This window comes from Protomyctophum bolini (genome assembly GCF_963924005.1).
Source record: "Protomyctophum bolini genome assembly, chromosome: 13".
In the NCBI taxonomy this organism is placed as follows: domain Eukaryota; kingdom Metazoa; phylum Chordata; class Actinopteri; order Myctophiformes; family Myctophidae; genus Protomyctophum; species Protomyctophum bolini.
In genome coordinates, this window is record NC_137874.1 from 20720479 (window position 1) to 20748274 (window position 27796).

General features: G+C 43.5%; 1 protein-coding gene across 1 annotated transcript; it reads right to left on the reverse strand.

Moving 5' to 3' along the window:
• Positions 1–663: 663 nt before the first annotated feature.
• grm5a (glutamate receptor, metabotropic 5a) lies at positions 664–27344 on the reverse strand (the record flags this gene model as incomplete). The annotated part of the gene is made up of 18 exons (XM_080781085.1): positions 664–1597; positions 4125–4300; positions 4956–5138; positions 6074–6199; positions 6657–6815; positions 7308–7494; positions 8064–8181; positions 9500–9626; positions 11732–11900; positions 12146–12270; positions 12400–12521; positions 13092–13327; positions 17876–18125; positions 22369–22483; positions 24160–24334; positions 24837–24932; positions 25604–25737; positions 27213–27344. Coding segments are annotated over 18 exons (3564 nt in total), but the record flags the coding sequence as incomplete, so codon positions are not given.
• Between the last annotated feature and the right edge of the window lie 452 nt (positions 27345–27796).

A 27796-nucleotide genomic window follows, 5' to 3' on the forward strand; every position in this document is an offset into this window, starting at 1 on the left:
TCCTCTTGTTGGTTCTTGCTGCCTCTGTGAATGCCTTCAATGAATCCAGCCTCAGTCAATCTAATATCAAAATGAGATTGAACAGGTGATTTGGTTGCACAAGCAGTCAATGTGCTGCTGATCCGGAGGAACTGCCCATTACTCCGACTAGGCTTCGGCGTGCGGTTATGGTTAGGGATAGGGTTAGTAATGCGCGAGTTGGACTAACACGCAGTAGGAATAATGAGCCGTCGGGCTAATGACACCTGCTGACCAACCTTCTACTCCAGGGGTGGGCAACTGGCGGCCGAAGGTGGGGCCCCCACCTTCACTTATTGTGGCCCTCAGGTTAATATCAGAATACTGATATAGTATTGATTCCAGCTGTTTACAATTCCACAACATGCAAACATGACCTGCTTTAATTACTTCAGTCTAAATTAGTAGCTCTATGCTCAACACACATATAATTAAAGGCATTTTAAATTACATAAAAATGTAAATTTTCAGGATTCCAATTCGAATATAGCAAAAATATTAAAAAAAAAAAGCTTGTAGATCGGCTATTTTTGCTACGACAGTAATCTATGGCCCTAGGGAGTGAGTGTGGAAATATAGTGGCCCTCTCCATCGTCAAAGTTGCCCACCCCTGTTCTACTCAATGGTATGATAGAAATAGGAAGTTCATAGCGAGGAGGAGCTCTGGCTGTAGTGTCTCAGCAGCTGGTTGTACTCAGCCTCTGAGTGTGGGGACAGGGAGGTGGGCGAGTTGCTGTTGGACCCAGAGGAAGAATCTCTAAACGGGGAGGGGGGTGTCAGAGCAACCAGCTCCTCCATATTCGCAGATTTCCTGCCGGCACTGCAGGCCCCACCCACATGTCCATAAATCACTCCTACTGGTCGATTCTCGCGGGAGGCGGAGAGTGCTGTGGCCTCTGTATAACTGGTGACACTGTATGGAACCTGCCTGCCTCTAGGCGGTATGTAGGGGGGAGGCGGGCAGGCAATGGCACCTGCACCTGCACCTGCGGCCGTAGATGTGGGTCCGGAGGGAGAGCTAACAGTCGCTTCCCCTGATGTCAAGCCTGGCAACATTATGGTGTTGAGCTCACTGATGTTGGCAGTGAAACGGTTAACCACAATGCTAATTTGGTCCATTATGGTGGCATCTTGAGACTGGCTGCCAATCATCCCGACACCGATGTCAGCCACAGCCGATGTGCCGGTATCCCTCACGCTCATTCCAACATCCACCATTTGGCTATTGTCAACATCCTTTCTGCTGACAACAAAACATCCAGTGCTCTCGGAGTGTTCCTGGAAGCCCCCTGCCTTCCCTCCATGTTGGCTGACAGTGGGCAGGGATGGTTGGGGCGGGGAGCAGCGTTGGTAGGTTCCGGCAGGGTGGTATGACTGAGTTTCCTGTGGATCATCATGGCCCGCGGTGATACTCGTGTCAAGAGGCGAGTCGGTTCCTTCAGAGAAGGGCTTGATGATGGCAGTCTGGTTGGCCTCGACCTCCTCCTTCTTCTTGACATGAATGGAGATTCTCTTCCACAGCAGGTTGGAATTGGGGCCGTGCTCATTCTGTGCCCATGTCACCGATTTCCCATTGGAGCTACGAAACATGTGAGAGACGAGAAAGTGTGCAAGAATGTCATCTTTCTGAATCAGTGACTGTGCAATTCTGCATACCATCCATCCTCTGTAAATCAGAATATAACAACATATTTTGTCTAGTAGTAGACATAATATAATAGTGGAATGTTTTATTATACTTGTGGAATATTGCAAATGCTATGATAAATGGTCTGTGTATTTCTGTATAGCATTCAGTTCCGACATTACAGCAGTTACCTTTGGTCGGGAGAGCGAAACCCCCTGCCTGAAAGTAACTGAACATGTACAAATGCAAAATTCAAGTGTTTTAATCCACTCTGTCTCGGAATCTGTCATCCAACTTGGATCTGTCCTCCATTGCAACTGCGTGCGCAACAGCACCCCTGGCAGTCAGGGTTGCGCAGCCAGTTGCACTCATTTGGGGAGACGAGGACAGATCCAAGATGGATGACAGATTCTGAGACAGAGTGGAACATCTTTTTTTATTGAAAACTACGGACCTCCCTGTTTCCGAACCTTCCCGGAGAATAATCGGACAGGTGGGGCAGCCGGGTAAGCACCTTAGATTTTGCATTACATGTTCAGAGTTACTTTGAGGCAGGGGGTTTCGCTCTCCCAACTAAAGGTAATGAGTCATTGGACTCTCGTAGATTGAATCGATAAATACATCTACAAGAGTCTAAATTTTGGGCTTAGTTACAATACAATATTTCAGTACTATAATGTATTAGACAAGATAAATATAGTGGTGTGACATTTATATACAGTATAGAGCGTCGCAGTCCCGCCCCCTTTCATAACGACGCCAGGCCCATGCAGGAAATGAATCCCAATGCATTTTTCCCATAGACATTTCAAAATGTATTTATTTAAAGACCTTCTAAGCGTCATACGAAGCCAACTCGAGTCGTGACAAATCATGATAACAAACATATTTTGGACCAAACAAATAATTACAAAGAAGAAAAACAACAAAAAAAGTGTTGTAACCTGTCGTTTTTTCTACTTTCTAATTCTTTGTTTGGCCCAAAACATGTTTTTATGTGTTTATTGTCATGATTTGTCACGACAAGAGTTGGCTTTGTCCGCAGCATAAACGTCTTTAAATAAATACTTTCTGAAAAGTCTGTGAGGAAAATGAACGGGGATTTATTTTCCGGGTCTCTCGAGGGGGCAGGACTGCTGTATATAAATAGTATAGTATAAATATAATGTAAGTGATAATGCACAACAAGGTCTCGCAAGTTGAGTCCATTACTTTTCTTTATCGAGACAACTCAGAGTGCATTAACATGGCCACTTCACCTAAGTAAAAAAAGATTATATTTTTTACATCCATAATCATAACTGAGAAACAAAATGGTAGTAGGTTATAATCATATTTTCTGTGTCCATGGTATAAGTCAAGTCAAGTTTTATTTGTATAATGTATAGCACATCCTTCTGCATTGGGCTTCAGGCTCCGATTACATTTTTAGCCATCCTATTCCATCCCCATTCTATTCTTTATTTAGCTTCCTTACAATTTAACATCTCCCCGCCTCTTTATTCTTTCTTCCCTGGAAAGAGAAATCCTTGGAGGCTGTGAGTCTCCTTTATCTTATGAACCGTCAACCCAGTCGCCTTCATGAACAACAGCTTTTAATGGCTCGCCAGGCAGCCTAAACACAGTGATTCAGCTTTCAAAGACAACGATATAGATCAATATATATGATGAGGTGATGATGACCGTGTTGTAGAAAGCATATCTCAGAGCTCAGTTCTCAGCTAAATGCAATGTTGTCTAGGCCTAAAATAACCCATGGCAATAACATGGTGCTGGGAAGAAGCATTGACAACATTGGGGTTTTCTATGCAGAATTCATAGGGGACATGGCAATTAGCTGACATTTTTAATTACATTGATGTAGAAATGTACGATTAAAACAACATTCACTTTGGAACAAAGTGGAACAGAAATGTCTAGTAACTGGTTATTACATGTATCATGGCATCTTGTAATTGGCTCACTGATAGCCCAGCCTGTATTTAAGACATGCCCAAATGCTGCCACCCTATGACTCTGATGAAGACTGCAAGGTCGAAACGTTAAGTCTTTGTATACTTTAGCACCTAATAAAAGGCTCTAAATGTCTGTGCTGCTCCAGTCTCTTCTCCTTATGCAACTTATGTCCTTGTACCTGTGAAGCACCGGATCAGCCGCTTCAGGCTTGAGGCGCGTTGGTAGACTCCCTTTGGAACAGAAGTGTATTTGGGGCAGAACGAGGACAGTAGCCATGACTACAGCAGAGACAGAGGCATCAGCGATTTGTGGCATGTGTGTGTGTGTGTGTGTGTGTGTGTGTGTGTGTGTGTGTGTGTGTGTGAGTGTGAGTGTGAGTGTGAGTGTGAGTGTGAGTGTGAGTGTGTGAGTGTGAGTGTGTGTGTGTGTGTGTGTGTGTGTGTGTGTGTGTGTGTGTGTGTGTGTGTGTGTGTGTGTGTGTGCCTGCATGTGTTTGTGTGTGAGAGAGGTAGGTGTACTGTACCTTATGTTGTATTGCCCAGAGCTACGGCCTTTGAACAAGTTGCCCAGGCTGCTGCTAGAGCTTTTGGCAGAAGCAATGGCCGCTTTCTTTGCATCACCCACATGCATTCTCACCACAGTAGATGTAGTGAACGCACTGCGCACATTTTTCTCTGGCTTCACCAGCATGATGTACACCTAACCATGACAAACCATAATAAGCACAGAGTGAGCAGAGATACGTGTTGGGAAGTATATCTCAATTAATTTCAGTTTCATTCAGATTCTCAATATCAAATTGCTATTGACATTAAAGATTAAAGTTTTTGTGAATAAAACATTATTTTGACCAATGAAATACAGAGAAGAACAATAAAGCATGCACATCCACTAACTAAAAACCAGGTGCCGGACCGAGGTTAGAATAACAAAGAAAGGTAGAGTCTGCACTGCATGGATCATGCTCCAAAACTATTATTGGTTCCTTTTACACCATGGACGTGATGTTTGGAGCCTCTCTGCCCTGATGGCCCTGATAACGACTGCAGTGGTGATAGTTTGTCTACCTGCTTTTCTCCTGTGGTCGGTTAGGACAACTGTTGGTTGACAAGAGGCACTGCATCAAAGTAAAAATGTAGCCTCCGCTCAAACGAGCAGATTTGACGGTTGCATAGGGGATCCGGATTCAAATCCCGGGTAATGAAAGCATTGCTGCCTTAAATTGAACAATTTGCGCCCTATTCTCTTTGCAATTCTATCCTACAAGGATATATAGTACATACTGTATAACAGGGGAAATTCATTGCATTGTGACTCATCATAACCCTGTTGAGGCAGGTAGTTTTTAACATACCTTTGGAGAAAACATGCAGCAAAGTGCCACGGTAGCACTGAGGCTGACACTGAAGCACATGGTGATAATCTTGTAGTTGGAGCCAAAGTAGATGGGGACAAATGCCAGCCAGATGATACAGGTGGTGTACATGGTGAAGGCGATGTACTTGGTCTCGTTAAAGTTCGCTGGGACATTACGTGTCTGTGAGAATAGAAAAAGGATCAAGTTGAGAGTCTGGGTTAAGATTCACCAATAACCCTTCGTGGCACAGCTTCCTTTAATGTCTCTAGCCTGAAAGAACGAGCCCTTTCCAAGGACTAGGGGCGGTTTCAAACTAGTGCTGGAAACAGATTCTCCTCCCCTCCGCTGGTTCATTAGAGGTTAATTGAAGGACTCTATCCTTGACATCTAATGGTGTAATCCAATTTCAAAAACTGGTAGGCTAATGAAGGAATAGTTCCATTACTAACTTTATACACCGATCCAGTAAACCTGTGCTGCACAGCCTTACTCGAGGTATATTTCACTCCATTGATGGAAGTTTGCAGTTGTGCAGATCCCAAATACATTTTATGCGAGAAAAACTTGTTTCCCTTTGGAATTCCCTTGATCAGACAGAATGGTGCAAGGCTGCAAGCAACCTTCTGTTACATCACTCACTGCTCAGTTTGTTCACTTCTGCTCAGCTCTGCAGGATCCCTAGTCTCCCAGACTCCCACTCACCCTCAAGTTTAACCAAAAGTTTTATGGTGCTGAACAAAGCCTAGTTTAAGCACTGGGTTACTGCTGTTATACAACAGAGAACTTCAATGTGTTCCAGTAGGGAGCAGTTTGACTGTGTTATGAAGGCAAATGTATACTTTGTCATTCAACACTTATTTTCTCTTATCATCATACATCATCATACATCATCTCATTCCGGCCAATCACAATCACAATTTGCATCCTCACTTTTCCGTCCGTCCTCACTTTTTATCCTCAATATGTACTTTGCTCAGCCAATCATCACTATGGGGTGATCAGCCAATCGAATCATCACTATGATTCACACAAACACACAACGCTGGGCATAGGAAGGGCTAGCGCACCTCAAAAATGTCAAGAGACATCTGTGTTAAGAAGTATAATTGAGGTACCTTGAAGGCATAGAAGGTGCAGCTGAGGATAAGCAGGCTGTTGTATCCCAGGGGTGCCACCACTCCCAGTGTGGTCAGGTTACAGATCAGGTGTACCTCGCTGATGCTGGGGTGGTCAAAGATCACCTGCAGTAGGACGACAGGAGCGGATTGGGGGAGTTTGTTTAAAAGAAGAAAAATCATACATTACATTTTGTAGTACTTCTTGTCATGTTGATGAATAACATACATTTGTGGAACATAGTGAAATCGAGTAATAGATAACTAAAACATCACACCCGTGTGAAGTGAGGGGCGCTCTTATCATCGTACATCATCTAACACATCTCATTGCCGCGTCCTCACCTTCGTCATCAATGTTTGTGAGCGGCTAGCGTATAGATAAATATATGCGCACAAAGTATAATCCCCTCCCCACCATACTCACCCTTGCACGTACGTCCTACACACACGTCACACATACACACACACACACACACACACACACACACACACACACACACACACACACACACACACACACACACACACACACACACACACACACACACACACACACACACACACACACACACACACTCACCTGTGGTGGCTCTATGATGAAGAGGGTCACTATGATTCCTAGCTGCAGCAGAATGAGGATGAAGACGATGACCAGCTGAGCGCAGGCGGACATGAAGCGAGGCTTCCTGGTGCAGATCTTCTTCTTACTGCCTGCCAGGATCCGTGCGATACGATTGGTCTGCATAAGAACGCCCACAGATCCAGGAACACCTTTTACTTATCATCATCATACTATAATTCTGACAATGTCTGTCTGTCTGTCTGTCTGAATGTCTGTCTGTGTGTCACTGTGACTGCCGTAGCTCCTCACTGCCAGCACCAATCACTCCCATTTCACACAGGCATTGACCATAATAATATGGAGGTCAAGCCCTTTTTCCAATTTAACAACTTATACATTAATAATGAATTTATTAGTGAATTAAAGATGCGAAAACGCACCCAGGGTGCAGTACCCCCTGCAGCCACAAGGGGTGCAGGCAATATCTCACAACGGGTAAGGGCTAGTTAGGGTAATTCAGGGAAAATCTGAAGAGTTTTATTCTGAGGGAGGTTCTTCATCGACAACATGCTAACAGTGAAGAGTTTTATTCTGAGTTTTGCATTACTGACTTGCATTACTTTAACTGGGATTAGAGTTAAATGAACACTATGGAGGATATTACTATACCTTGGTGACCAGGGCAGAGTAGCTCATGGCAGGAGACAAGCCTATTCCAAGCCTCTGGAGGTAGCAGAAGACAATGTTGGGTTTGGCAATAAGGCTGAAAGTGCACATGTAGCTCAGGAAGATCCCAGCCAGGATGATGTAGCACAGCTCACGACTGGATGATTTGACCACTGGGGTGTCCCAGAACCTGCAACATGAATAAAGCAGTGTTTGATTCACAAATTAACTATGGACAGTTATTCTGCTTAACCACGTGAACCCCAGCATTAATATTCTGAGGTGAAAATAATCCAAAAATAACCAATCTACAAGCTCACAACACATTGTTGTGCATTGTGTGAGCTTGTAGATCTGGTATTATATAGTTTGGAGTGATTTGGTGTAGAGGATTTGGTGTAGAGGCAAAAATAGTGGTCCAAGTACAGACTCTACTCAGTCCCAGTTTACTAACTCTAGAGGTTCAATCGGTTTGGCACTTTGTTTAGAGATGTTGCTATGGCCAGACAAATTGCAAAAAATCACACAGTGAAAATATGTCTGGTCACGCAAGGCTAGGGTTCTCCAGGATGGATGGATGGATGGTTGGACCCGGCCTTAGGCCTTGCTCGTGGCATGTTAGTGCCATCATGAACATGAAGGGTTTCATTAGGGTGTAATCACTTCCCTTCAAGTAAACTTTTACTTAGCACGTCATTCCTAAGAGGAACAAAAACACGTATAACAAACATGGCTATACTGAAATTAAAAGAGCGTTACTTGATGAAGATAGATGTGACAAACAGGGTGGCCATGAGGCCCAGGCAGGCGAACACCACAGCTGCTATTGGTTCAGGATCGCCCCAACGCACATACTGCACCGCGATAGGCTCACAACCTAGGGGGTTGAGAGAGATCATTAGATTGAACATTTCAAACATACACTGATCATTTATGTGAAATTGCCATTTGATCTCCAACTGTATCAGGAGGAGTACACGTGCGTGCCTGCGTGTGTGCACGAAGTGTAGGCTTGAAGGCGGGTGGGTGATAACCCTTCCCAGACCCAGTATATAGTGTACAGTACATTATACATTCACATACTACTAAATAGAACATGCAGTGTGAATAACAGAATTAGCTGATCTATCTGAAACTTGCAACACTTCCACATAGAGCTGTGTACAGCACTATGTGTAAATACATAGATAAATTGATAGATAGAAGAAATAGGCAGAGTCCCTGTTGGCATGTACACCACCAGTGCAAACTGAAAAGGGTGGAGGGGGTTGTCATTTCAGAACATATCTGGTACAGTAAGATGTGATACAGTACCTTGACTACCTCCCTCTGGGGCAGCAATGGCTGCCCCACAGGGAGGTAATAATAAGGTATCAGATCTGGAGGAGTGAGGTGTGTACAATTTCACACTTCACAAGAGTTAGCTCAAAGTTCAGTTCACAGTCAGCTATACATCTATGAACTAGTTCACGTTCATAGTTCACAATTTCTAAATAAGCTCTCTAGATTTTATTTTAATTGTTTGCTCATCTGTTGTATGCAACCGTTCATATCATCTCTGTCCATCTGTTTCAGTGTGTGTGTCTGTCTGTGTACAGATAATCTCCGGCACAGTTGGCTCAATCGACCTGTGCTCAGTGCTTAGTTATTAGTTTTGTTATTCGTATTTTATATTGTTATTAATGCAGGAATTTCCTGCATTGACACCTCAGAACAGATAAGCTAAATTATAGTACAGAACAGATATTGCACAAAGGATTTGTAAAACATTTTAAGTTAAATGAAGACAGACAGACAGACAGGCAGTACAGACAGACAATATGTTATACCTGTACTGTACAGACAGACAGACAGGCAGGCAGTACAGACAGACAATATGTTATACCTGTACTGTACAGACAGACAGACAGACAGGCAGGCAGTACAGACAGACAATGTTATACCTGTACTGTACAGACAGACAGACAGGCAGGCAGTACAGACAGACAATATGTTATACCTGTACTGTACAGACAGACAGACAGACAGACAGGCAGTACAGACAGACAATATGTTATACCTGTACTGTACTGTACTGTACTGACAGACAGACAGACAGACAGACAGACAGACAGACAGACAGACAGACAGACAGACAGACAGACAGACAGACAGACAGACAGACAGACAGACAGACAGACAGACAGTTAGTTTACCTGTCAGGTCATATGTAGGCCAGTAGCCCAGTTCACAAGCTTGACAGGTGTACTCATCAAACACGTACTCATTGTCCTTACAGGGAGTGCAGGTCCAGCAGCAACTCACCTCCCCTTTACGGATCACCTGGGGACATCACAGGTCCAAACAGCAGCAGCACCATATTATGAAACATGTATGAACTGGGTTGTCCTATACGGATCACCTGGGGACATTACAGGTCCAAACAGCAGCAGCACCATATGAAACATGTATGAACTGGGTTGTCCTATACGGATCACCTGGGGACATTACAGGTCCAAACAGCAGCAGCACCATATGAAACATGTATGAACTGGGTTGTCCTTTACGGATCACCTGGGGACATTACAGGTCCAAACAGCAGCAGCACCATATGAAACATGTATGAACTGGGTTGTCCTATACGGATCACCTGGGGACATTACAGGTCCAAACAGCAGCAGCACCATATGAAACATGTATGAACTGGGTTGTCCTATACGGATCACCTGGGGACATTACAGGTCCAAACAGCAGCAGCACCATATGAAACATGTATGAACTGGGTTGTCCTATACGGATCACCTGGGGACATTACAGGTCCAAACAGCAGCAGCACCATATGAAACATGTATGAACTGGGTTGTCCTATACGGATCACCTGGGGACATTACAGGTCCAAACAGCAGCAGCACCATATGAAACATGTATGAACTGGGTTGTCCTATACGGATCACCTGGGGACATTACAGGTCCAAACAGCAGCAGCACCATATGAAATATGTATGAACTGGGTTGTCCTAAGGTCCCAAAAAGAATACTGGAGAACTCGGGTCGCCGACTCTTCTTCATCTTTGCCGAGATTTCTTCCCCTTTCGCCGACTCTTCGTCACTTTCCGGTCCGAGTTCTGTCTGAGAACTCGGACGGAAAGTGACGAAGAGTCGCCGAAACGGGAAGAAATCTCGGCACTGGAGCGCGCATCTAGCTACTGCATGATGATCATGCACGCTGATCAGACAGCAGATCAATAAAAGCATGCAAAAGCATTCAGCTTTCACAAGTGTGCCCATATAGAGAGTCCCTCGCAGGGTAAACAAAACGTCATATAGCACATGGCTAATTGTACCGTGCCAGGGAGGAGGAGGAGGAGGAGGCGGAGCGGCTGTAACTTTCTCCAGGCCAATAATGGATTTAATCATTCCAAATAGGTCTCCATTCATTGCTACGGTCGACATGCTCGTCTCACTGTCACTCGCTTTTAGTTTTGACTAACGCAAGCGCAAAGCAAAGCTATTGCTGCGCTGTGCAGAAGAAAATTATAGGCAGAGATGAAGTGAAGTTGAACAGCCAAGCAGCAGAAAGCTACGCTACGCTAACATCACCACCACCATGGCTGGTGTTGTGTTAGCTTAGCAGCTAAGCCTTAGCTTCTTGCAATGCTATAGCGTTCTCACTGCGGTCTCACGGTGCAGGCACTGTGGGCTGCTGCTTGGAGAGGAGAGGCTACAGGCGGCTCAGCGGCTGCTATGACCAAATTGATTGTGTGCAACATGACAACTGTAAAGTATTGTACAGTGACAACTATTGAAACTTTATTGTAAACAAACACTGCGGTCCACCCAGCTCCACCCCCCTGGCTACAGCAGGCAGCCAGCAGTGAGCCTGAGCACCGCGGCGAGCGTTGTTTCCTTCCTGAAAATGATCATTATGATTCTAGATAGATGGCATTCCCGCTCCCGTTGACTTTCATTCCCGTCCCGTCCCGTCCCGATCACGGGATTAATAAAATAAATTTGGTTGTGTTGCTTTAGCATCGTTAGCACAGTAGCTAGCAGTAGCTAACATTCAGAAACTTGCAGCTGCAGCTGCTGAAAGTGCCCCGAAACGTGGAGAATATTCGGCAGAATCTGAAGAAGAGTCGTCGCGCGGCGAATCTTCTTAAGAGTCTGCCGAATATTCTCCACGGTTTGCCGACTTGTCTTGAGAAGTCGGCAAAAAGGGTAAATCCGCCGAGTGTTCTTGTTACCCCCAAAAACATTCTTCCTCCACATATAATACTTAATTATCATTATTTTGGAGGAAAGAGGACTGTGGAACTGCCTCCTTAATTTGGAAAAATACAGACTTGGCAGAATATATGACAAGTTTCAGACCATATCTCATGTAAAGTGGTTCCTCTCTGTGTCTGGCTTAATGTTGCCAGAGAGAGTATTCCCTGCTCATACTGTACCTTAATCTCTGCTTTTTTACAGGGTGATGAGCAGACTGACTGGAATATTTCAGTGCCATTGGTCCAGATTTCCTCATCGTCCATCTTCAGACCTCCCTGGTCCCAGCTCCCCACATGGATATAACTGTACTGATCTTCGCCCATATGCTTGAAGTTCATTATTTCATATCTGAAATACACATGCACAGACATAAAGTGCCATACATTCACTTCTTTGTTCCTTTTCTTCAATGTTTTGATTAATTCCTTGCTTCCTTCTTTTCTTCCCTTCCTTTCCTCCTTCCATACAGTTCTCATTCCTTTTTTATATTTAGCTTTCATTCTTCACATCCGCCTATATTACTATTTTCTAGCGTCCTCTTCTTATGTATTCCTTCCTTCCCTCCCTGTGGTGTACAGTGTACTGTAGGCTACCTGCCAGGCGAGTCTCCATTCTGGTCAAAGTGGACGGTCTCTCCGGATACACCCGTGAAGTTGGTTTTCATCAGGAACTCCAGCAGCTGGCCTCCATCGATGGGACGCATGGCCTCACATAAACCCTGAGACCAAGTATAGAGTATTGGGTTAAATGGTTTTTAACATCAGTGGTCTGTCAAAATGTGCAGTGAAAAGAGTAAATTTTGACATTACGTCTAAACCATCAGAGCATGAAGCCCACGTTAGCTTACTTGATGCCCTGGACAGAGCGCTTGCTGCATGGCATGCAACCCATAAGCCATGGAATAGATAGCGTTGATGACAAATCCCATCTTGGTATCTTGGGCATACTGATGGCGTAGAGATTCGTTCCCTGTGGACAATAGAACCACTCAGTTAAGAGACGCCTACTCACTGTTACCTCCGTTCAAAAGCTCCTCCGAGAACAGACGCTTATAGCAACAACTAGGCGTTTTGTTCAAAGGTGACTTTTGTGACCGACAAAAATAAGTGACATGCTTGCAAAGTGATTAGTGCCTACTGCGCTTCAATTGCTTATTATGGCAAAACTTTAAAGATTATACATAACTTCATCCATAGAAGCAATAACACATTTACTGACTAGATCTCTACAGATAAAAAACCCACAAAACGTCAAACGTATCAATTCAAAACATGTTCAATCAATAAAGCAAAGGAGCCACCAATCAATCAATCAATCACTCACTCACTCACTCACTCACTCACTCACTCACTCACTCACTCAATCAATCAATCAGTAATACTATAAAATCACTATTCAATATAGGGTCTAATAGTCAATGTTCAATAGTCAAAACAAAACAAGTTATTATAATAACGCTGCCTGTGACCCAGGGGTGAGGACTTCAGTACTCTATAGTGAACTGTGCTTAGCGTATACGTATCTTATATCATTACTAACAGGTGCAGGTGCGGTTGTACTTGCTGCTCTCCAGGGGGTGGTCCCTCAACCTGCACTGGAAGCGATGTTGCCAGAACTCTGGGAACCATGGGTTCCTCAGGTTGGCGTCTGGCTTCAGGTTGAGGTAATAGTCATCGAACCACGTCACGCCACGTGACTTCAGCTTGATGGTGAGGCCACCTGCAGCCTCCTTCTGGTAGCCATCAGTCACATCGTACCTGTCGGCCCAGCCATCACTGGAGAGAGCAGATGGAAGCAGAGGAAAGGTACAGTAGAAATGCATGTTGGGGAGTTCATTCACTGTTGCTGTAAGTGTAAACTATTCAACTTGGATATGAAGCACATACGTTTGACTTCAACATTGGCTACAATAGCAGATTTGCAAGGACACTCCACTACTAACGTGCAACCCATGTTTACATTCCATTAATCTTTTTTCTTTTCTTTTAGTCTTTCTTCAGTGGAAAACAAATGACCTACATTTATACAGGCATACTGTAGGAGTGAATCTCACAAACATACTGTCTTAAGAAAATGGGACAAATATTGCAGTCCCACAAAACCGCACACACAAGCAAAGAAATAATTGTGTATATATGTCGGATTTTAAAAATGCATTCTGTATCCCCAGAGTAAAGACAGAAATACCCATCCACACAATGACACAGTGATATTGCTCACATGGAATCCTCAACATGTCAATGTCAATTGAAAAGAATGTCAAAAATTAGGAAACACATTACTGTATAATGGTGAGGCTGTAAGAAGCCAAGCACTGCAGTACAACACGAAGCGTCGTCGTCGTTTTTATGCTTTTAAGTGCCTCTTCCGCCCACAACTGAAATCATGTTTGATAACTAGTGCTATTTCTCTGCCAGTAACATCCCTCTCTACCACGAGAGCAGATGGTACAAGAGCTGTGCCTCTCATTCCGAAAAGAAAGGGAAAAAATAATAATTACAATAATTGTAGAAAAGCAGAAAACATTAGATGTACAAGTAAATGTGAATAGAGGGTATGCACATGCTTAAAGTGAATGACAAATCGAGTGGCAAAGTAAGTGACAAAGTGAGTTTAACATCGTGTAACAATCAGATAGGACTTTTCTGTTTGGATGTATGGGCGGTCAAGGTCATAAAGTAGTTTTTGCCACTCAGTATAGGCACTCCTGCATAAGTTCTGTGTATGATGATGATGTCACGTGCATACCCTCTATAGATATATCCTGGGGTGGTGGTACGTGTTTAAATTAACAGGTTTATCTATAGATATACTTGCAACTCTGCCACTCCCAACACTGCAAACAAATCCCTAACCTCTAACCCTAATGCCCAATTGAGATTGGGTTAAAATCGATATATCAGAACGCATGGCACTGCAGCATGTAGCTCACAACATGCTGCAGTGCGATGCGTTCTGATCTTGTACATCAGCTGTTTTAGGTGCGCCTAATGCGTAAACCAAAACCCACTATACGATTTTGGACACAGCAAAGTGAATCTATAGATCTGTTTTATGCTGAGCTCAATAAACAAATAACACACACACACACACACACACACACACACAAGGGCACACACACACACACACACACACACACACAATATACATGCATAGTTCTCTGCGGCAAAGAGAGGCGTGGAGATACTTTGGCAAACTTAGCCAACCTGACAGAGCTGAAGTTACACAACAGTTGTGTGGGTGTGATTTGCATGATTCCCCAAGTCTCTGGCTGGGGGGAGTGGGGGGGGAGTGCTCATAAGGGGACCTTGGAGAAGTGAGCTCGGAAATAGAGAAAGTGGTATAAACAGCAGAGATGGATATGAGATGCGTGGAGGACTGTGATTGTGGATAGTTTGAAACTGTCACGAGCAGGAGCTGTGAATCCCACACGCTGACCTGGGAGGGCAATCTGCACCACCTACGAGCTCTCTCTCTCTCTCATTGCTGAGTGGAGATATACTGTAGATTCACAAGTGCTCTCTAGAACCTATAAAGGTGGACCTATTGTGAGATTGCTGATCTATTTTCGGGGAGTGGCACCATCGTACCAGGAAGTATGAATACATTAATCAAGCAATTAATATCACTCACTTTCAATTATAATATCATACATATACAATATCATTCCCACACGTTGGGAATGTCTGTTGTTCAATTCAATTCCATTTGATCTAGAACATGCTGTGAGTTGACAGTATGTAGTTGCATGATTTCTTGTATTGTATGTATTTTTGCTACTTTTGCAGAATAATTGTCATATGACAAAGTATTAAAATAGTGCATTAATTTAGGACAAACACTTAAAGATTAATGTGGAGATAAATGTTTTCTGTCCAACAGTGACGAAATGTTGCTAGAATGATTCCCTTCAATATCAAGAACACAAATAGAATTGATTCAGGACTGCGTGCGTGTGTAAGAGTGCGTTTCCAATAGTAAAGATGCTGTGTTGAATGTTTTAAATGGACCACAATGTAAACAAGCTGTACTGTATGTGGGTCTCTTTGCCCTGACAGGAAACCATTATTATGGAGCAGTTTTGCCTCTTTTCATACGATTTCTCGTATAATATAGCTGCCCCTTAAGACAAAGTGAATCTCATCTACCCACAACGCCTCAGGACATCAATTGTGATATATGAATAGTTCAGTATATCTGTTCCACAAGCAAAAGGCTATAATATGACACTGTCACGGTTGTGTGTGAAACAGGATTGGAATGCATCGGATTGATAAAGAAGCAGAGACAGGGTGTCTCTGGTTCCAATTGCACCTCTGAATGTATAATGACGCAAGGCCTACAAGCACATGATGATGATTAGGGTCGAAACATTTGCGTCCAAAAACCTTTTTAATAAATGAGGCCACTGCAGTCTTAATTGGACCACTGAGGTTTATACATACCCACCGTTTATGTGTATGTGTGTGTGTGTGTGTGTGTGTGTGTGTGTGTGTGTGTGTGTGTGTGTGTGTGTGTGTGTGTGTGAGCGTGCGTGCGTGCGCACCAGGTGCAGGATATTCATACTGACATCCACATAAATGAGATTAGGCTCATTTAGACTAACGAGTAGCAATAACACGAGTAGAACATCTCGGTTGTCAAAACAAGACAAAACAAAACATGGGAAAATAAATAAGCTCCAACATATCATAATGAGCATAAAATCGCCCCCACAAACTGATTGTAGCCCACCCATAATCTTACAGCAATATGTATTGTATTATACAGAACATGGAGTAGTTCCGAGCAGTAATGTAGTTCAAGGTTATTTGGTGTTTGCTGCTGTCAGGTTTGAGCGACAGCCTACATATAGTATTCTTCCTAATGAGGAGAGAAGCTTTTCTAACACACCAGGGGATGAGGCTGAACCAGAGGCCAGAACCTTAAAATAAAGCATGCCATTCTCAGCTAACTCATCATCATCCTTCTTCCCTCTTTATTGAAGCTTTTCTCTCTCTCTCTCTCTCTCTCTCTCTCTCTCTCTCTCTCTCTCTCTCTCTCTCTCTCTCTCTCTCTCTCTCTCTCTCTCTCTCTCTCTCTCTCTCTCTCTCTCTCTCGTAGTTTTGTGCTCAGTCCTTCCATCATATAGCCAAGCTTTTAGATAGGCTATTTTAGCTACTATTTAAGATGTTGAAGGGACGCCAGCATTACAGTAATATGGATTAAAGGGTCTATGAATAGTGTGAGTAATTTCAAGGGTTGTCGGGTGATTCCTTTGTTTTCTCTGTTTGAAACACAAGATCTTGATAAATGCGTCATATCCACCACATTGTGGTACATTTAGTGAAGGGTGAAGCATGGGTATGTAATGATGTGTGAACAACAATCAGCATTTAATCTGCTTAGAGAAGCAGACTGTCTAACCCTAACCTTCAGATTGTGACACACTTCATAAGAACAATGTACTAATAGTGTTAATAGTGCATGTACGCTCCAGTAGAGCTGAAAAGGAAAACGTCTCTTCCTACTCAGACCCTTGAAAGAGAGTTATGAGTCTTTGATCTTGCCGCGACGTGATCACGTGGTTGTTCCTGTATCCCGAGTGCTTGATTTACACCCATTATGAGGATTCAAGCTTTGGAATTATACAGTAGTGTTTGGAACTATTGGTCGTCCTATGGCAACTTCTGCATTCTTCTTGTTCGTATTATCTCAAGTCTAAGCACACCTAAACTAATTCCAAATCAACTGTAAATTGGGTTTGGCAATAAATGATTGAATATTATATGAATATTCTTCATTTACAATGATAGTCTATGAGAGTGTCTTATCTAGCTGTAGCCTACACATTTTTTAACAATACTGATTTGTTAGCAAGGCTAAGAGCTTTTTAGACTTTGTGCAACATTGCAATAAATAATAATAGACAGTCTATTATTAATATTATTATTATTATTAATTACCTGATTATGCAACTGGGGGGTAGGATGGAAGAGTGGTGATGGCTGTGATGAACAAGATGATGTTGATGATGATGTTGATGAAAGGTGGAGCCAGTAAATTACATCTAAAATTAAAATGTTGTTTACAAATTGAATCAGCAAACTTTTTGAACACTTTGGAATCCAAACATACTTAATATTCATTTGATAACAGACACCAGGGACAGAAAAAATCTGCAATGTGTTTGTACAGTATGTTAGTGAGCACAGACAGACAGAATAACACACACACATACTGCACGCACGCACACACAGTACTGTATAATATTAATCAGGCATGCATGTACACATAGGCATTACAGCCGTATGTATACTGTATGTGTGTGTGCCACCTCTCACCTTCCAAGCAGGAGAAATTCTCCCACCAGGTTCCTGCGTCTCATTGCCATCAGTATGCCACGGGCGGTCATGCCCTCGCAGAAGCAGGCCACCACCCTGGCCTTGGGAAGATGACCACGCAGCTTCTCCAGCAGCTTGTCAAACCTCTTCTCCCCAGCGTTGCTGTAGATCTTGTCGGAGTGGGCAATGCAAATCCCTTCCTTTGCAGCCATGTCTTTGAATGCTTCCATACCACTCTCACCGTAATTCCCTGTTGGGAAAGAACATATGTTTTCACAGCGTAGCTCTGTCGAAGATGAGCAGTCTACAAATCTGTCTGCATGTTTTTTTGTGTGTGTGTGTGTGTGTGTGTGTGTGTGTGTGTGTGTGTGTCTGTGTGTATTTTAAAAATACTTTTGAAAAACATTTTTTTTACATTACTTTCCCAATGATATTAATATTCTGTCCAAAAATCCCGCAAATCGTTACACAATATCTCTATAGTCATGTGTTCAAGATGGATGTGTTCCGATATTTCATATTCCATAGTTGGCTAACATTGGCTTTAAAAGTTTGCAGGATTGGCCCGTTTTGAAACAAAAAGCCTCAAATCATGAACGCAGCGTGCAATGTACGTGAAATCTTTCACAGACTTTCCTACTAGGCTGAGGAATATATCCCACCCTTTTCACATTGGCCTGTTATAGCGCCACAAACAGGTGGATTTTTGCAAAACACATTTTGCCTCAAATCATCCAATTGCCATCAATGGTGTAAGAACAAATGGCACCCTTTTCACATTGGCCTATTATAGCGCCACCAGGAGGCCACAACCTGACCTGGCCTGGTGGAGCCTGTGCCCGAGGGGCACTTTTTCTACTTTTCACTGACACCCTTTTGTCAGCACATTTAATGTCGAATTTCTGTATGTACAGTGTAGTCAGTTTAAAGTAAAAATGAAGTAGCCATGATGATGCTAATACGCTTTACCTTTGTAGGTACCAGTTGATTTACTGTTTCATAGACATCTTCTAATGTATGCATGCATTTAAACACACGCACGCACGCATGCACAACACCGTATCCTCACAGGTAGATGAAACATGTGCATGATGTAGCCATATTTACTGTTTCAATATAGAGTACTGTACACAACAAAAACACGGCGGTGCAGTGTGAACGTACTCAGAAGCTGTGTGTTCCCATTATTACTGTACATGAACTGTCAGGGGTAGTCTCCCCCTTCTCAACAAAATCAGGTCACCTCATTTCTGTTGCTATGCAAATCTGTTCTCGCTGTGGGAGCGTGATGGGGGTGTGAGGCTCAGACTCATCAAGATAACAAGCTGTCCTTCTAGAACATGCATAGTAAAAGATATCCATGTTAAAGCTGCAATCCGTGAGATCTTTATCCATCACAGGATTTAAACTAATGTCTCCTGCACGGGTGACAAAAGTCCTACCACTGAACTAAGATAGAAAAGCCGCTTGTTTAAGGGAGATACTGTGCTTTGGGCTTCAGGCTATAGCACTTGTCAACCAGTAGGTGGTCCTACTTGACCACAGGGTCAAACTATCTCAATGGAAGAGCGCAGAGGCTACCTGTATTAACATACTCTAGTACCATACAGATTGGTCAAAATATGTTTTATTCACAATTTCCGGATTGCAGATTTTTATCTGCATTTGTAAATGGTGCATTTTTAATGGCTTGTTCAAAAACGTTTACATTTTTAATTAAAATTGAAATATTTTGTTTTTTATAAAATGTGAGAGGGAATGGTGTGCGAAGTGGTGACAGCTTAGCTAACCTGCTCCTCCATCACGCACGCACGCACACACACACACACACACACACACACACACACACACACACACACAGCCAGGGGGGGGGGGGGGTAATGGAACGGGGAACATTCCGATTTCCAAGCTGCTTCTCCACATTCTGATTTTTTTTTTAACTGTATTTATATAAACGTGGAGGTTTAGAGAGAGAGTGCACTCACTCACACAGCAGTGCCCTGCTTCCCATTCATACAGTTACACACATCCCCATCTGGGAGCTGCTCTCTAGCCTGTCGACTCGCTGAGCAGCGGAGCTCTTCTAATAGTCGCTGGAATGGTTTCAGAGGGAGAGAGAGTGTTGCTTGGTTGAATGGTTGCAGAGGGAGAGAGAGTTGCTTGGTTGAATGGTTGCAGAGGGAGAGAGAGTTGCTTGGTTGAATGGTTGCAGAGGGAGAGAGAGTTGCTTGGTTGAATGGTTGTTGCAGAGGGAGAGAGAGTGTTGCTTGGTTGAATGGTTGCAGAGGGAGAGAGTGTTGCTTGGTTGAATGGTTGTTGCAGAGGGAGAGAGAGTGTTGCTTGGTTGAATGGTTGTTGCAGAGGGAGAGAGAGTGTTGCTTGGTTGAATGGTTGCAGAGGGAGAGAGAGTGTTGCTTGGTTGAATGGTTGCAGAGGGAGAGAGAGTGTTGCTTGGTTGAATGGTTGCAGGGGGAGAGAGAGTGTTGCTTGGTTGAATGGTTGTTGCAGAGGGAGAGAGAGTGTTGCTTGGTTGAATGGTTGCAGAGGGAGAGAGAGTGTTGCTTGGTTGAATGGTTGCAGAGGGAGAGAGAGTTGCTTGGCTCACATTCCTGCAGGCAGTCGGTCACACACGTAGTGGTGGAAGAAGTACTCCAGATTAGTATTAGCAATACAGTTACAAGTAAAAGGCCTATATTGAAACATTTACTTGCGTGAAAGCACAAAGGAAAAGCTTTCCAAATCTTTTTAAAGAAATTGTAAAACTTTTCTGATCTACAAGCTCACAACGAATGATGATGGGACATTTTCAAATAGACGTATATCAAAGTATAAAAGTATGAAATAGGGCTTCATTGGATAATGTACTGTATGTTAATACGAATATAAATCTAGTAACTTTTTCAGTTTTAAAATGAACTGTAGAACAGTAAAAAGTACAATATGTGTCACTGAGATGTAGTGGAGTAGAGTAGTCTAAAGTATTGAAAAATAGACATACTCAAGGGAAGTAAAAGGACCTCAAAATTGTACTTAAGTGCAGTATTTGAATTAATTAGTTGGTTACTTTCCACCACTGTCTAATAGTAACTAAACTTGCAGGAATGGTCGCTGAGGGAGGGGAGTGTGTTGCACAGCTCAGAGTCCTGCAGGCAACCAGTAACCTGTAGTACTTCACACAGACGCCCACCAATCAACCAGTAACCTGTAGTACTTCACACAGACGCCCACCAATCAACCAGTAACCTGTAGTACTTCACACAGACGCCCACCAATCAACCAGTAACCTGTAGTACTTCACACAGACGCCCACCAATCAACACTGTAGTGAAGGTCAGAGAGAGTGACCCTCCGTATGATTGAGGATGATCATTTCACTTGAGGGTTTAGAGAGGTAAAGAGAGCTTGCCATGTATATACGTGTGTGCATGCATGCATGCGTGCGTGCGTGCGACTGTAAAATGCATGTAGTGAAAGAGTTCATAAGAATTATCCTAGTTTGTGTATAATATAGCTTTTTCAACGTTTCGATCCAAGATCCAGGATAGTGACGTTGAAGCAGCAATAAACAAGTGCAGCTGAGAAAGAAACTGTGTTGCGGATTCTATTCTCTTCCTGTTACATTGCCATTTGTCCAGCACCTGGGAGAGAGTGGATGTGCATGCAATACCGCCTTTGTTAACTTAACGTGGAGTCATAAGCCCATTTGGTTCCAATTGAGTGCTACAAATGCATAAATTAACACTTATATGACTTTTATATGCGAGAGGTTGAGCTGCTCTCTCTGTCCGTCTACCATCATGCATTGCGCTGAAAGAAACATTACATAGTGCCGTGTCAGTGACCAATGATTGTACCCTACCTTTCACGAAGCATTGTGGGGTACAATGACTCCACTATGGATTTTCTGGTGTACAAATGGAACCAAATGGAATTACGGGTCCATTTGGTTGCATCTGTACACCCTGATTGAGTTACAGCCATGCAAGGGTCCATTTGGAACCCCTTCAACTTCTTCAAGGAACCCTAGGGGTCCCTAATTCTCACTATACAGGTATATTCAGGCAGCGCTACAAAAAGGCAACCTCACTTTAGTCTTAGTGGACTATATAGTGTGTAGTGCGAGTGATTTCTGACACATCCAAAGAGAGAGAGATGGAGAGAGAGACAGTACAGTATGTACAGCAACGTGTGAGGACAGGGGCCAATGTTAGCTCATGTTCTCCCCCAGGGTAGCACAGTAGCAGTGGGTGGAAGCATGGCCTTCCAACCTGGAGCCAGATGGGCATCCCACTCATAGTGATGAATCAGCTCCATGTCAATAACAGGTCAAAATCACTCCCCATAATACTCCATAGCAGTATGGCGGTGCATGCACTATTTCCCACATCAAAAGGAATTGATTATTAAAAGACCATCCACTGAAGCTAACACTTGAAATGGATACACATTGAAATCCATGGAGAGGTTTGTGAAGCAAGTATGTGTTGTCTTACCCTCTGTGTGTATCGCAGAAACATAGCTCCAGTTGTATCTCTTGACAATGTCCACCATAGCTCTGGCCTGCTGTGAGTCTGATGGTACCACCCTCATAAAGTACTTAAACAGGCTCTGTAGTGAAAAGAATAGCTTTGAGTAGGAAGACATTAATCAGTCTGCATTATGTATCTAGCTATGTAATGACACAGCCACTGGCAGGTACTCTGCTCAACTGCACTATATGGCCACACAAGAAGAATTGAATGTCCTTGTCCACTCTTAAAATGATTCATGCAAATGGGTAAAAGTGAGGGTAACTACACTCAGATACACGCACACACGCACGCACGCACACGCACACACACACACACACACACACACACACACACACCCACACACACACACACACACACACACACACACACACACACACACACACACACACTTATTTATCTATCTATCTATCTATCTATCTACAGTATATTCAGTATACTGTAAGTCAGGGTTCCCCAATTAGCGGCCCGTGGAAGAATTTCCAGCTATAAATGGCATTAAATGGTGGTCAGTAGCCTCTGCATGTCAAACTGGGGGTCCTTTTCCTTAATCATTCATTTCAGGGCAAGACCTCGACCTCGCGCGTGCCGACTCGGCCCCCAGCCTGGTAGTCAAAATATGGCCCTTGAGGAAAATTAATTGGGGAACCCTGCTGTAAGGGATTGAACTGGCCGTTCTACAAATGCATTGTAGAACCAATGCAACGTATTTAGTGTGGTCCTTCATATCGGGTTGGCGATGCCATCATGATTGGGTTCAATCAATATGTCTGTCACCAGACAGACATATTGACAGACGGACGGAGATGTCCAACACGTCTGGTGCCAGTTGTGTCTGAATCCATATGGCTCATGTTCAACTAATAATATGGTGGAGGATGCTTATGCACACCACAGACCTTAAAGCGGTGCCGGCCCACGGGGGAATAAACTGAAGAAAAAACATGAACGTGGCCGGCTGGCCGCACACCCTGATAGCCAAAGTGACATTATTTTATTAGGACACAAGAGAGTAAGACAAGAATCCAACGTTTCGGGTGGTTAAGCACTTCATCGGAGAAAGGATTCCCTGATGAAGGCTTAACCGCCGAAACGTTTCTTGTTTTTTCAAGATTCCCCCTTCAACTGAATAATAGTAACAGGTAGTGTACAGTACCTTGTCACTGAGGTCAACTGAATAATAGTAACAGGTAGTGTACAGTACCTTGTCACTGAGGTCAACTGAATAATAGTAACAGGTAGTGTACACTGTACAGTACCTTGTCACTGAGGTCAACTGAATAATAGTAACAGGTAGTGTACAGTACCTTGTCACTGAGGTCAACTGAATAATAGTAACAGGTAGTGTACAGTACCTTGTCACTGAGGTCAACTGAATAATAGTAACAGGTAGTGTACAGTACCTTGTCACTGAGGTCAACTGAATAATAGTAACAGGTAGTGTACAGTACCTTGTCACTGAGGTCAACTGAATAATAGTAACAGGTAGTGTACAGTACCTTGTCACTGAGGTCAACTGAATAATAGTAACAGGTAGTGTACAGTACCTTGTCACTGAGGTCAACTGAATAATAGTAACAGGTAGTGTACAGTACCTTCACTACCTTGTCACTGAGGTCAACTGAATAATAGTAACAGGTAGTGTACACTGTACAGTACCTTGTCACTGAGGTCAACTGAATAATAGAAACAGGTAGTGTACAGTACCTTGTCACTGAGGTCAACTGAATAATAGTAACAGGTAGTGTACAGTACCTTGTCACTGAGGTCCATGCTGGTGGCAGAGTAGGCGATCTGTGGGATGTTGAAGAGCTGGAGGAGGTTTTGGACCTGGATGGCCACAGAGCTGGAGCCTGGGCCGATCAGTCCCACGATGGGCTTTTTTACCGGAAGGCTCATGTGCCCTTCCTCCTCCTCCTCTGCTGTACACCTGTCCAGTGGTGTAAAAAGTACTCAAATGTTTTACTTAAGTAAAAGTGTAAATACTGCAATGTATAGATGTACTCCGTTACTAGTAGAAGTCCTGTATTAAAAATGTACTCAAGTAAAAGTCCAAAAGTATCGGCATCAAAATGTACTTAAAGTAACAAAAGTAGAAAGTAATCATTATGCAGAATGTCTCATTTCAAATGTTTAAACATCTTTTGAAAGGTCACAATGCAAAGTATTGGTCATACCAAAGACTCAGAAAAAATGTATGCTTGGCACTCAGCATCAAGGGTTGGATTGGGGGTAAGTCCCTGCGACATACTAGCGTCATGTCCAGGGGGTGTACTTGTACATCAAGCTGCCTCACGCTACAGAAACAGGAGATAGGCTCCTGCCCTATGGGCCTCATGGCTACAGAAACAGCAGATAGGCTCCTGCCCTATGGGCCTCATGGCTCATGGCCTCATGTCTCATGGCTCATGGCTCGGCAAGGCTTACTTTACCTGCCCATGTTCTCCTCTTCATTGTTGGCCACCAGTGTGTCCCGGATGAACTCAATGCTCTGCTCCAATGCCACAGCAGAGTGCCAACAGGAATCCCTTGGTCACCAAGAGACAAATACATATTTCAGTCAGGACAAATGAGCAATATATTTATTATGGTTTGATGATTAATTGGATCTGCTTTTTAGGCATCAGTCCCAACCACAGAGACTCTGAATCCCCCGTACCTAAACGGCAGGTCCAAAATGACAGGTGGTAGCTGGGGTGGAGGAAGGTGAGCAGCAAAGGTTTAAGCAGAGCACAGCAGTGTCAGTATGCAGCAGCAGCAAGCAAGCAGGATGAGCAGTGCAAACTTCCAGTTTAAATAGCCGGTATGAAGATGTCACAGACATTGCGTTGCGATGCTCAATTGTGTCATGCACTCCATCAAAGTCCCATGGGATTTATGTCAGAATCAATTTTTTCTGTTTCCCATACCGCTAAATTCTAGGATAAATACAATTTTGTACATTTAAAAAAATAAGCTTGCAGAGACCACTAAACTAAAAACTGTGAGTTTCAGTGATCGTTACTTTGTAATGTGACATTACAGTATTAGTAAATTACTCTTTCAATCGGTTTGTTTTGAAAAGTGACTGAAGACCATAATCCATGTCTCATATTGTTAGCGAGTGAATGTACAGTATAGTACTTTATAATGTAAACGCATGTATATGTATCGCAGAGAGTGGACCACCCACTCTCCATAATTCTGAGTGGTTGCTGACCTGATCTCACAGCCGAGGGTAATGTTGGGCAGGATGCTGGGGTCAGCGTTTATTCGATCCAGAGTGTGCAGCATGGCCTCCACCCTCTGGATGCCATACTGCTCACGCACTGAGCCACACTTACGTTCATGTACCTGAATATGTCAAATCACACAAGAAGATAGTGTCATGCACAATGCACATATGAATGTCACATATGCACGCGCGTGCACACACACACACACACACACACACACACACACACACACACACACACACACACACACACACACACACACACACACACACACACACACACACACACACACACACAGTTAGGTTATTTTTCATTTAAACCACCAACTACAGCATGACTGATGCTGCTGTCTATGTGTCCCATGACTCCTATGTCGGAGCTCTATGGATATTGATGATGATTGATGTTAAGTGCTGTCCACTGAGCAGAGACAGATAAAGAAAGACAAGAGGCAATGGTTTGACAACATTCTTACAGGAGCAGAGGTATTTGAAGATATTCTGTAATAAAGTGTAGGCTACTGCTAATTGAAAGAAATGCATCTATTTTTATCTGCCTATATCTATCGCCCCCTCTCTCCATACCACTCGTCTTCGTGTTAAGAAATCCTGCGCTTGCCCAATGCAACATATTGATAATCTGGCCCAGATCCTTATTTATTTTTTGAACCTCAATGCCAAGTACCTAAAATATGTCTAGGGATATATCTTGCGGATACGAATGTTGGAATTTCACATTTGATAGATTTTTAATGTAATCAGTGTGCGCTCATTGTGAACTCATCTACAGTAGCTGCATCTTAATCCCAATGTCTGAATTGTAAGGAACAGGTGATAAGAAGGGGCCTGCTCACTCCTCATGCATTGAAGGAAGCATGAGCTCAGTTCGGGGCTCTTCCCATGTTGACAGAGGGAGAGTAGCGCCCAGGATTACAGCTTAGGGCAGGCAATTGGCACCGGGTGAAAAATCATGGGATACATTATTTTTAAATAAATAAATAGTAAGGAAATGTCTACGCCATCACTGCACCTGAGTTAAGACCAACAAAGCTGTTCTAGGTGCAAAGCGTAGGGGCGGCAGTGGCACAGGGGTAGAGTGGCCGGTAGTCGAACGGCTGGATGGGAAAACTGGGAGGTTCCCATTCCCAGTACGATGCCGGGCTCCCCCAGAGTTAGTGTCGAAGTGTCCTTGAGCAAGACTCTGAACCCCTAATTGCTTCAATAAACCCTGCCTTGCATGGTTTCCTTCGCCATCGTTGTGTGAATGTATTTGCGCCTGTGTAAAGCGCTATATACTGTAAATGAATGATTTACCATTTTAAAGCGCAAAGTCTGTTTGATGGGCACTAAATACTGTAGGTGCCAGATCATTTAGAATTTAGACCACATGGGCGCTGTCTGCTAAATTGAAAATAGCAATAACAGTAATAGCAATAACCTACTGTGCCCAGCTGAAGATTGGGCCCTGATGGCACTTTCTCTCACTCACACGTGGACTCCCTTGTGCTTCTTCTCTCTCTCTCTCTCTCTCACACACACACACACACACACACACACACACACACACACACACACACACACACACAGACAGTACCTTATCAGCCGGAGGCTGGTGGTGGACAGAGAACAATGCCCCGATGATGATGTCACCTGGGATGTGTAATACTCTCCTCTCATTAGTCTGGGCTGCGTTCAGCCAGGTGAGGTCAGCTCCTAACAGCAGACACACTGCCAGCAGTCTCACACACAGTCCTCCTCTCTTCATCCTCCCATTCCACCTCATGCCTGCTCCCATGCGGCCTCTGTCTCAGGGCTGCAGCTTCGATGTCTGATCTCTGTGTGGCATGGTGCTTTCACTGTCGGAACAAAGGCTTATCCTCCTGGGGAACACAAAGTTGTAGACTTTGAAAATGTTTCGAAAGACAAGGTGGACTTTTTTGAAGCTCAACATTATTTGGACTGAAAAACATGTTGTGGAATTGCCCTTGACATGAAGAATGAGAATCAGAATAATTTGATGGCCATGTACTGTGCATAGTATGAGAGAGCACGAGAATATTCCATCGAAAATATATTAGCTGTAAGATTTTGCATTTCAGTCATGCCTGTAAATTACACAAAATTGGCAGATGTATCACAAACATACTACTACAAGTAGCCTACCATACTGTATTCAAT